General features: G+C 39.1%; 1 protein-coding gene across 2 annotated transcripts; it reads left to right on the top strand.

Annotated features, from left to right (window-relative positions):
- The first annotated feature begins 6,208 nt into the window (after positions 1 to 6,208).
- On the top strand, positions 6,209 to 9,583 carry STRIT1 (small transmembrane regulator of ion transport 1). Of its 2 annotated transcripts, none has more exons than XM_064275201.1 (3): positions 6,209 to 6,284; positions 9,262 to 9,357; positions 9,457 to 9,583. In XM_064275201.1, exons 1-2 carry the CDS (start codon positions 6,272 to 6,274, stop codon positions 9,351 to 9,353), a joined length of 105 nt encoding a protein of 34 aa, XP_064131271.1. In that variant the 5' UTR covers positions 6,209 to 6,271; the 3' UTR covers positions 9,354 to 9,357; positions 9,457 to 9,583. The 2 variants fall into 2 exon arrangements, with proteins under 2 accessions (XP_064131271.1, XP_023411110.1); XM_023555342.2 differs by having other exon boundaries at positions 6,267 to 6,284; positions 9,259 to 9,357.
- The last annotated feature ends 3,079 nt before the right edge of the window (positions 9,584 to 12,662 follow it).

Genomic DNA, 12,662 nt, shown 5'->3' with positions numbered 1-12,662 from the left:
AATTCTGTGGGGGAAATATTAAATGACTCAGGAAGCATCAAAAGAAGATGGAATAAACAGAGTCACTATGCCAAAAAGAATTAGTCGATGTTCAGCCATTTCAGGAAGTACCATATGAGCAGGAACCAATTGTAATGAAGGAAGAAATATAAGCTACGCTGAAGGCATTGGCGAAAAACAAGGCTCCAGGAATTGACGGAATACCCAGTGAGATGTTTCAACAAATGGATGCAGCACTGGAAGTACTCACTCGTCTATGCCAAGAAATTTGGAAGACAGCTACCTGGCCAACTGACTGGAAGAGATTTATATTTATGCCTATTCCTGAGAAAGATGATCCCACCAAATGTGGAAATTATCAAACAATATCATTAATATCACACTCAAGTAAAGTTTTGCTGAAGATCATTCAAAAGTGGCTGCAGCAGTATATCAACAGGGAACTGCCAAAAATTCAGGCCGAGTTCAGAAGAGGATGGGGAACCAGGGATATCCATGCTGATGTCAGATGGATCCTGGCTGAAAGCAGAGAATACCAGAAAGATGTTTACCTGTGTTTTATTGATTATGCAAAAGCATTTGACTGTGTGGATCATAACAAATTATGGATAACATTGTGAAGAATGAGAATTCCTGAACACTTAATTGTGCTCATGAGGAACTTGTACATAGACCAAGAGGCAGTCGTTCAAACAGAACAAGGGGATACTATGTGGTTTAAAGTCAGGAAAGGTGTGCATCAGGGTTATATCATTTTACCATATATATTCAATCTGTATGTTGAGCAAATAAGCTGAGAAACTGGACTATATGAAGAAGAATGGGGCATCAGGATTAGAGGAAGACTCATTAAGAACCTGTGTTATGTAGATGACACAACCTTGCTTGCTGAAAGTGAAGAGGACGTGAAGCACTTACTGATGAAGATCAAAGACCACAGCCTTCAGTATAGATTACATCTCAATATAAAGAAAACAAAAATCCTCACAACCAGATCAACAAGCAACATCATCACAAATGCAGAAAGGATTGAAGTTGTCAAGGATTTCATTTACTTGGATCCACAATAGACACCCATGGAAGCACCCGTGAAGAAATCAGAAGATGCATTGCATTGGACAAATTTGTTGCAAAAGACCTCTGTAAAGTGTTGAAAAGCAAAGAAGACTAAGGTGCACCTGACCCAAGCCATGGTGTTTTTGATCACCTCCTATGCATGTGAAAGCTGGACGATGAATAAAGAAGACTGAAGAAGAACCGATGCCTTTGAATTGTGGTGTTGGAGAAGAATATACCATGGACTGCCAAAAGAATGAACAAATCTGTGTTGGAAGAAGCACAACCAGAATGTTCCTTAGAAGCAAGGATGGCGAGACTATGTCTCACATACTTTGGACATGTTGTCAGGAAGGATCAGTCCCTGGAGAAGGACATCATGCTTAGCACAGGGTCAGTGAGAAATATGAAGACCCTCAATGAGATGGATTGACACAGTGGCTACAATAATGGGATTAAGCTTAACAACAATTGTGAGGATGGTGCAGGACTGGGCAGTGTTTCATTTTGTTGTACATAGGGTTGCTATGAGTGGGAACTGACTCTATGGCACGTAACAACAACAACAACAACAGTACAGTTGTGTGGGGGATAGATGTGGCAGCCTGCTTCTGTAAAGATTACAGCCTTGGAAACCCTATGGGGCAGTTCTACTCTGTCCTATAAGGTCGCTATGAGTCAGGATCGACTTGACAGCAGTGGGTTTCGTTTTGGGGGGTTAGTACAATTGTATACCTGGTATGATTTTTCTAAAAAAGATTTAACTCTTCACACAATTCAGTTTTATGTAAGCCTGAATTTACTTTCAAATGTAAATTTATACAACGGCATTTCAGTATTTCCTCTGACATTTTCTAACATGTGGAGTTTGTACAATAAATCAAAAGTAGCTTCGTGGTTTGTGTGTAATTCAAAACGTCTGCTCTGAATTCTGGGGTATTCTAGTATATTTCCAGGGCTTTCTTCCTAGTCTGGAAGCTCCACTGAAACCTGTCTACCACAAGTGGCCCTGCTGGTATTTGAAATATTGATGGCATAGCTGCCAGCATCAGAGCAACATGCAAGCCACCACAATACAACAAACCGCCAGACAGGTGGTGGGTATGGGTTGAGGAACTCTAACAGTTAATGTTTGCGTAGATGAGCATAAACCTATAAGACTAAGAATGCTCGGTGAAAGATGGAAAAAAAGTCCAGAGTCTGATGCCATGGAAACCAAGAGAAGAGAGAATTCCAAGAAGGAGAAAATGATCAATGGAATCAAATGGTACCAACACGTCAAGTAAGATCAGGACTGAATAATTTCCATGACTTTAGCAATGTGGAAGTCACACGTGGTCTTCAAGATGGAGGAATGAAGGCTGAAGCCAGATCGCAAATGGGTGAAGGAGTGAATGTGAGTTGAAAAATGGATGGCTACAACCCCCTTATGTTGTGGCCCCTCTAAGACAACCCTCAGGAATGACTGTGGGTACAAGAGTTTTTTTTTTTTTTTCTTTTGAACATTTTATTGTGGTTTAGGTGAAAGTTTACAGAGAAAATTAGTTTCCCATTCAACAATTTATACATAGCTTCCTTCATGTCATTGGTTGCAAATCACTGAATATGTTAGCAGTCTCTCCCCCTCCTCTCTGCACTCCCTGTGTCTATTTGCCCAGCTTTCCTGCCCCTGCTGGCCTTCTGAACTTTGTTTTTGGGAGAATGCTGCCCTGTAAGTCTCGTCTAGTTGATTGTTCTGAGGTGTACATTCCTCACTGGTGTTATTGTTCATTTTATAGGCCTGTCCATTGTATGGCTATAATGTGATCTCCAGGAGTGATTTCAGCTCCAAGTATGAAGGGTGTCTAGGGCCATAGTGTTGGGGATTCCACCAGTATCTATCAGACCCGTAAGTCTGGTCTTATTAATGAATTTGAATTTTGTTTTATGTTTCTCTCTCCTCTGTTCATGACCTACTATTGTGGTCCCAGTCAGAGCAGTCGGTAGTGGTAGCCAGGCACCATCTACTTCTGGTTTCAGGCTAGTGGGGGCTGTAGTTCATGTGAGCCATTAGTCCTTTGGCCTAATCGTTTCCTTGGGTCTTCGGTTTTCTTCTCTCTTCTGTGCTCCGGACAGGAGGAGACCAGTTGTTGTATCTTATATGGCTGATTGTGAGCTTTTAAGACCTCAGTTGCTAGTCATCAAGGTAGGATGTAGAATATTATCTATATGGATTATGATATGCCAATTGACCTAGATGTCCTACATGGGTCCTGCCAACCAGAGGACATTTGGTTCTTTATAAATGTTGCTTCTCCTTCCTCTTTATTCTTGTTCATGGCTTAACAATAGTTACTACCATGCATTGAGCACTTAGTGTGCATTACACTCATACTTAGCACCTCGCATACATTTATCTCTAATTCTCCCATCAACTGTCTATGCTGTTTGTTATTCCTCTCATTTTCCAAATGAAGAAATAGACACAGAGAGGATATGTAACTAGTTCAAGTTCACAGAGCTATTATCAGAGCTGGCATTCAAACTAGAACTCGAGTCTCTGCTTTTTCTACTATCACAACGCGGTCTCCTGCTTTAAGCCCCCATTGCCTTTCTGTGACTTGCAAGGAGTCCCCAGAGAAGTAGATTAGGTAGTCTGTGATATTTTGTTGCTTCCTATTCATTAGTTAGGGTCGCTATGAGTTGGAATCGACTCGACGGCGCTGGGTTTGTTTTTTGTTTTGTTTTTTATTCGTTAGTTTAAATACATGTCACATTTTGAATATCTCTGATTGGAGAAACCTTTCTCAATACATTCTACTGCATGTTTGCTGAACTCTTTGTTTGGGCTTTGGACAAATCACTTTCTCAACAACTCAGGCAGCAGAAGTTGATAATAAAAATCCTACCCAACCCATCAAATCTATATTAGTCAGACCCATCATGAACGCGGCACCCTAGCCTCTGGCGTCATTGATGAGTAATTATTATGAAACAACAACATCAGACACCAAGGAAATGAAATTCTAGCTGGAAACCTCTTTTGAGGCCTGGGCATTTCTCGTTCATTAAATTACATTTTTTTTAAATTTCTGTCTTCCTATAGAAAAGTAACAAAAATAAATGAATTAAAAAGTAACCCCTCCCCAAACCATCAATAATGCTAGTAATCAATGTTGTATCAAATAAGAAAATATAAAATCATAGAAATGGGTGTTTAAAATGTAGAAACATTTTTATCTATTCTAGTTAAATTGTTTTACGCTAGCATGTTTGTTTGTTCTTTGGACGATACCTCACAGTGTTTCTTTGAAGGCCTCCTTTTTTTTTTTGTCTTAAGGTACAAAAAACCAACAAACCAAACCATTGTTGTTGCGTCGATTCTGACTCATAGTGACTCCATAGGACAGAGTAGAACTGCCCTGTAGGGTTTCCAAGGAGCATCTGTCTGGTGGATTCAAATTGCCAACATTTTGGCTAGCAGACGAGCTTTTAACCGCTGCACCTCCAGGGCTCGGTCTTAAGATACGGTGCTGATCTTAATCTCTTTAGTTAAAAATTTTTTAGTATTTCTTAAGTGAGAGCAATGACTGCTTTCTTCTCTCTTTCCTCAATTAACCTTTGTTCAATATATAATTTAATATTCAAACAAAAAACTGGCTCTACCAGGTAAGCAGAGGATTTTGTTACCCAGACAATATATGTTCTCTGTCTCTTTTCCTTTCTTTCTGTACCTCGTACAACAAAGCACTTTGTTTCAATATTAAATGGGAAAGAGAGATGACAACTTGACTTAAATGAGATAAACATGCCAGGTTGTTGGCTGCACCCTCTAACCTACAGGTACGTTCTTGAGGTAGAAAATTAAATACTCTCCTGGCCTGTGTGTGTGATGTGGAAGCATTCTTAACTCAAGCAGCAGGAAGGAGTTTGGTGCAGCCGAAGTGTAACTGCAAGTGGGAAAGTATAGAGATGAGGCTGATCAGGTGGCTTCACCAGGAGTTCAGATTTTTATTCTGTAGGGGATAGAGAACCAGCGATGGATTTTCAGCAGAGGAATGACATGGTCATTTGACTGGAGACATCTCTTTCAGAGCTCACTGAAGATGGGTTTGATCAGACAAGACTTACCTTGTAGAGGAGGGCCTTCTTGATATATTTGGTGGTAGACCAGTCCTGTAAATAGGGAAATCTTAGGTAGCAGTTTTTTGGAAGTTGGTCTAGGGTCCTTTTCAAAACTTTTCATCCAGAACCGGAGTTTAAAGTTATCCCAGTGAGAACCTAGAGAATTAACTAGGTCATGTTACATAAACCAGGCTGGATTTTGAAAAATGAAATGTCCTATTTTTATACATTGCTAACAGAAACAACAAGCTGATAACTGCTCCCTGAAAGTTCTCGGCAACACCATGGCCTCTTTATTGTTTTTAGTTTCTAGTACATTTAGCTTAACCTTTTCTGTTTTATAATGGTTCAAATGAAAGGATACTATTTAATTTTTTATTTTATCTTTTGCATCTTGGAATATAGTAAAGAACAATCAATATTTCCCATAGCTATTTCATTTCATCTCCATGGCACTTCCATTAAGCTGTTGCCGTTGAGTTGATTCCAACTCACAGTCACCCTACAGGACAGAGTAGAACTGCCCCATAGGGTTTCCAAGGAGCAGCTGGTGGATTCCAACTTCTGACCTTCTGGTTAGCAGCCAAACTCTTAACCACCATTAGTAGGTGTTATTATTCTTATTTGAAAAAACAAAACAACAAACCAATGCCCAGGCTAAGCAACTTGACTTACGTTACGGAAGTAGCAGAGCTGGCACCCAGAGCCAAGTCTGTCCAGCCCCAAAGTCCTTTCTGTATCACCCTGTCTTCTTGATAGAACTTGTGCCGTTACGATGCCACAATACCATTTTTTCCTCTTGCATCCCCCACACCCCAAACATTCCCTTCATGTGATCCCAAAACACTGGGCAGATTAAACATACCCAGAACTCAGTTTATTTAAATTTTCAGGCTCTGCAGCTCCTTGCTTTCTCCATAATAACGAGGTAAAGAAGAGCCAGAGTCCTGCTTTCCAAGGACTTACATCACCCTGCACACAATTGGTAGGCGAGAGAGAGGCAGCTGCCACATTCTTCAGATATTTCTCTATTTAAAGTTCAAGGAGACGCTTGATAACAACAACAAAGAGGTGAGCACTGCCCCAGCCGACTCACTGGACGATAAGAAGAATGGCTGAAAAAGGTAAGATTTAAGGCACTGCCATCTCTTGGCAAAACAAGGCTCCAAGGCTCTCAGGATCGTTTTATGGTGTTTGGCAGGTCCCAGCCATTCTGAAGTGTGCTGTATCTCTGCTAAAGGAATGCTAACAATGCACGTTAGTGTGACTGCAAACAACGAATTTCATTAGGTATGCAGCTTAGGGACCATTCCTGTAGTTTATGAATAATTTCGGAAGGAATAAACAAAAGCACTTCATATGCTCGTGCTTATTTTGAAAGGTGTGTTAGAAATCAGTTAGTCACTTGCATTGTACTAGATTTGAGGTTTTGTGAGCTGCTGGACCAAAATTAAGGACTTTTGAGGTCAGTGTCAGATGTGTTACTAACTAGGTATGTGAGCTTGGGAAAGTCCCTCTGCTTCTCTGAGTCTGTTTCTCCCCGTAAAATGAGAATATTGAACTCAGTCCCGTCTAAGATATTCTGCATGTAAGATTTTTGCCCTTGGTTTTACACATTTTTATATTTAAGAAAAATGATGGACTCTATTCATCTACCTACCTATCTACCTACCTGTCTGTCATCTATCTGTCTATCATCTATCTATCTATCTATCTATCTATCTATCTATCTATCTATCTATCTATCTATCTATCTATCTATCTATCTATCTATCTATCTATCTATCTATCATCTATCCATCTATCATCTCTCTACCTATCTACCTACCTATCATCTAGCTACCTATCTACCTCTCTCTATCCATCATCTACCTATGTATCTATTACTATGTCCAGGAAGTTGCTGAGAATTTATATAAATTATTCCTTTTAATCTTGACAACAACCTCATGAGATATGCAGTACTGTTATCATCCCCCCATTTTACAGATGAGGAAACTGAGGCACAGAAGTTGGGTAACTTGCCCATGGTCACAAGCTACAGAGTGGCCACACCAGGCTTTGAACCTGGGCTGTCTTATTCAGAGCATGGTACTGTTAAGAATTCTTCCAGGTGTAACTGCATTGGCATACACAGAATTAGACAGAGAGAGAAGCATTTTGAAATTACTCTTCACGTTTAAAGAGAGATTTTGTTCTTGTATGCGATATTCATGTAAGTGACATACTCAAAATATATCATGTTACTATTTATTCCTATTTCCAAACAATGCTACAGATTGTGATAAAACTCTCCTTAAAATGTTAATGTTAAAAGAACACTAATACAGACATACTTAGAGTGTTAAATTGCACGGCTAACTGTATAGTTTTACAAGGAACAGTGAATAATGAAGTACTTACCTTTAGGCCTTTAGTATATATATGTTTCAAATTGTATTAAATATGCTGGTTAGGTGCTACGGCTGCTAATCAAAGGGTCGGCAGTTCAAATCCGCCAGACGCTCCTTGGAAACTCTATGGGGTAGGTCTACTCTGTCCTATAGAGTCGCTATGAGTCGGAATCGACTGGACGGCACTGGGGGCTGGATGGTGTGAGATACATATTTTCAACTAAAACACCAGTATTAATTTTCAAATTCTTTAACATTGGGAGAAATACTAAGTCACATGAACAGTTCAACAACCATTGTTAGGTAATTTCACCGTAATGGCATCATAATTCATAAAAAGGCTTGTTTCCAAATGAGAGTAAAGGACTAAGTGTAAGGCTTCCTTTATCCTTAAAGCAACACCACGTGACAGGTAAGAGAAGGGTTTTCATTTAGTGCTTAAGGTCTTATCCAAGGTCACAGCGGGATGGCAGGGAAAGGAAAGCCCATGGAATCTGTCAGAGCTGAGAGGAACGTCAACATTTTTGAAAAATAGATCGAAACGATTAAAATTCATTCCCACTTCAGAAAGTCTGCTTTTATAACAAAGTCTTCTAATTTTAGAAATGTCTCTTCTCCTGACGATTTTAATAGCGTTTTGAAAAACTTCATATTTTTAAAGTGATGGGAATGTTAAGAGGAGGGCAATTGTTAAGAAACGCGTTCTCTCTGTTAGCTTGCGGCATAAGATCTAATTGTGCTTTTCAATTAAGAAGAATATACTGAGTGACACCGGGACATTAGTTCTGTAGGATGCCTTTCTGTCCTATTTCTGAATCCCTTTGTGTGATGTGTGTGTGTGTATAAATGTTTGCCTGGAAGACCAAAATTGAGATGCACTGATTATAAAGAAAAGATGCTTTTATAAATTTCTTGTTACAAATAAGCCTATGAATAGGAGGCATGGGGAGGGAGGCATGGGGACGGGGGAGATAAATAAACTTAAGTACTTCTGTGCATGTCCCATATTGCTACGGCCCACAGATTCATGGTTCAGAGCCGGCTGGTACATTAAACAAGTTAAAAAAAGAGAATCTCTTTTCTGTAGTCAAGAGTGATTTTGTAAGGTACGATGCTTTCCTTTTCCCATAATATGTAAGATTTAAAGTTGGCCATGGAGGCCAAGGGCAGTTTCCAACACCCCGGCCTCTGTTACGATGGTTTAGTTTAGTAGGAATGACCGTGGAGCCCTTCTGGATTGTTTTTGTGTAAGCAGCTGTTCTCTGTGTTATCACACAAATGCATGAGTGTGTTCTGTAGACACACAACACACACGGTGGTCAGAGCTTACAAAACCCTTGCACATGCTTTGTATCATATGATCCTCACAACAACTCTGGAGGGGAGGTTTCACAAGTTTCATTATCTCCACTCCACAAATAAGGCAGTTCAAACTCAAACTTGTACAAGGTCACATAACTGTAAATAAAACACCTGTGGCTTGAAGCCAGGTCCTCTATTCCAAATACCAGGGGTTTACATGGAGTCACGCTGCCATTTGAAAAGAAAAAAAAAAAAAAAAAAAATTAGGTCTGGATATGACTAGAGATGTATCTTTTTTTTTTTTTTTTTTTAGATATTCCAGATTTCTCTTATTCTCTTGATTCAGAAGATTTCATATCAAAGTGGCCTACCTAATCTGCTTTCTCTTCTTTATTTTTCAAAGCAGAGTTTCTATCATCACGCCTTGTGGTCCCCATTCTCCTCTTGATTGCCTGGATCGTGGGCTGCATCGTAATGGTTTATGTTGTCTTCTCCTAGAAAGGCAAGATTTTAAAAAATTAAATTTTTTTTTAATAAAGAACATAAATTACTCCAAAAATAATCTTTTTCTGTTTTACTAATGAAACATTCTGTCACGCAGGCAAGAAGATTTCAGACTGACATCATTTAGAAGAATGAAGAAAAATATGGAAATGACTAATGATTAAATGTTTCTCACATGGATAACTGAAATGTTTGACAACACTTTATAAACTTCGATTTGTAAGCTGGTACTTCAGTACGCGTAAGGGTCTCTTCAAGAGCTTGTTTAAGATTCTGGATACAAATAAGAACCGAAAGGAAGTATGGGTGAATTCTTCTATAACCTGGAAGAAGAAAAAATGTTTCTCACTATGACTCAAAATACATAAGCAAAAGATTGGTAAATTCAATCATATTAAAAAAAAAACTTTATACACACATGTACACACAATCTGTAGAGAAATGGGCTAGAATTATGAACAGTTCACAGAAAAAGTAACGTGAAAAGCTCTTAATCTTTTGCTCATAAAATGAGAAATGTAATTAGAACTACTCAGAGGGGCCATTGCTCACCTGTTAAATGGGGACAAATGAAGACATCTGACAACATATCTGTTGGTAAGACAGTGAGGAGATAAGCTCGGTCATACGTTGTCTTGGGGAATGCAAGTGGTACATCTTGGGGTTGGTGGTTTGGCATCCAGTATCTACCAAAATTTCATATGAATTTTAGCTCTTGACCCAGATTCCTCTCTTCTAAGAATACAGCAATTTCCACAGATACACTGGGGAAAAAAATACAAAAAACCACACACATAAAACTATCATTTCAGTGTTGTTTGTTATAGCAAAAACCCGGGAAGAAACCCAAATGCCCATTAGAAGGGAAATGATGAAATAAAGGGTGGTATAACTACATGGTACAGTGGTTAAGCTCTCGGCTGCTAACCAAAGGGTCTGCAGTTCGAGTCCACCAGCTGCTCCTTGGAAACCCTGTGGAACAGTTCTACTCTGTCTTATAGGGTCACTATGAGTCGGATGACTTGATGGCAATGGGTTTAGTTTTTCTTTTTTTCTGGTTAATAACTAATAACGTGGTGGTTACTAGCTGTACAAAGGAATGAGGAGTGTCTCTATATATTAAGATTATGGGATGCCCAGCGTCTATAGTGAAAAAAGCCAGGTACAGAACAATGTATGCTCCCTGATGTGTGAGAAAAGGAGGTGACACACCAGTATGTACACACATTTGTTTACATAAAAATATTGAACCAGATGAGACACACGTGAAGGCTAGACTTCTCTGAATGCACCTTGTTTTCTAGTTCAAATTTGGAATCGCGTAAATATTTTACGAATTAGAAAGAAAGAAGAAAAAAGCCATCCTCCAAGATTTAAAACAAATGGAAACAAATTAACCTAACAGTGTATCAAGTTGGTGGCATAACTGTTACCCAGCTCAGGTTTTGGGTTTGGGCCCAGGGTGACTTTCACCAATAAAGACACCACCAGGGTGAGGAACAAAGACAGGATTTATTCCTGGCTGTGCTCAATATGAGGAGAGAGGAATGCAGTCCTCAGGTTCTGCCTGCCTTGGGTAACACAGGTCAGATCTTTCATACTCCAAGAAGGAGGACGGACGTTCTTAACAAATCACACAACTAAGGTTTCTACATTTCCTAACATGCTATGCAAGCGTGGTACAGCCCTAACCTCATCATAACGTTAGTGTGCCTCTTATCCTGTTAAGTCTCCACCTAGGGGAGTAATTTTTACTATGTTAATGAGCCCTTTTCTGACCTTCAGGCCCAAGGTTCTGACGCAAGGGGTAATTTTTTTTTCCTTTTATTAAGCCTTAGTTGAAGGTTTACAGAGCAAATTAGTTTCTCATTAAACAATTAGTACACATATTGTTTTGTGACATTGGTTGCCAACCCCATGACATGTCAACACTCTCCCATTCTCGACCTTGGGTTCCCCTTTTCTATTTGTCCAGCTTTCCTGTCCCCTCCTGCCTTCTCGTCCTTGCCCCTGGGCTGGTGTGCCCATTCAGTGTCCTATACACCATTGAGCTACATGTATTATTGTTTGCTTTATGGGCTTGTCTAATCTTTGGCTGAAGGGTGAACCTCAGGAGTGACTTCGGAACTGAGTTAAAAGGGTGTTCCGGGTCATAGTCTCGGGGATAATGGTTAATATTTGACATTGTCTTCTTGTGGTTATTGTTCTGAAAGTTTAAAAGGTGGTTGCTGTTTTGTTCTTAGCCAGCTTTGTGTAAACTAGGCTCTTTCAGGATATACTGATGGTATCATGACCACGCAAAGAAAATAATTCTTTCAGATCACTTGAAAACACAGTATTTTTGACTGTATGTCTCTTATGGGACAGAAATCTTAATTATAGTTCATACATTTTTTGTTAGTAGTAGGAGCCCCTGGGTGGCGCAAAAGGGTAAACGCTCACCTACTTACTGAAAGGTTAGAAGTTTGAATCACCGTGCAAGAAAGGCTTGGCAATCTAATTCTGAAAAATCAGCCATTGAAAACCCTGTGGACACAGTTCTACTCTGAAACACATAGGGTTGCCATGAGTCAGAATCGACTTGATGGCAACTGGTTTGGCTTTTTTGGTTAGTATTAATATTGGGATTGTTAGTTTGAAATTCAAATAATCAGTATAGAAAAAATCAGATAAAAACCTGGTAATGTTAAATGTGAACTGTGGATAGCAGTATGAACCCATGACTTATTTTCCTTCTAAAACAAAAAGATGTCTATCCTAGCTTTCTGGCCACTGAAAAAGCTTAGGAAGAATGAGTACCTCAACATCTTGAAAGACTGGTATTTAAAGACAGTGTCTTTAAATACCAATCTCTACTCAGAGAAGATGGGGGTCCTTGGATAAATGGCTGATTCCTGGACTGGGGCAGGAAATGCACAAAATAAGCCTGTGATATCTTCTTGTTTCACAAAGTAAGATAGCTATTAAAGGCTCCTGGGACCAAAGGTGTGATAATTTGAATACCAAAAAGAATATTGACTACCATGTATCGACATATATCAAATACATAAATATCCATGAAATCATAATGATAGTAAAAAATAAATCAAGCAAGTAAAAACCTTCCTCACATTTTAAGTTTTTAGGGTACCAACTTATTATTCTAAAACTTGCAAATAAAAGGAAAGAATCCTGTTTTTCTTGAACCAACTATTGCTTTTCTTGAATAGACTATTTCCAGATAACCAAATGTATTTTAAGAGAAAGATCTTTATAGAAGAATTCCAGCTGAAATATATAGAACAAGTTTAAAAATTAGAAAAT

The sequence above is a fragment of the Loxodonta africana genome, chromosome 23, assembly GCF_030014295.1.
Source record: "Loxodonta africana isolate mLoxAfr1 chromosome 23, mLoxAfr1.hap2, whole genome shotgun sequence".
Classification (NCBI taxonomy): domain Eukaryota; kingdom Metazoa; phylum Chordata; class Mammalia; order Proboscidea; family Elephantidae; genus Loxodonta; species Loxodonta africana.
This window is presented reverse-complemented; position numbering and strand designations above follow the sequence as displayed.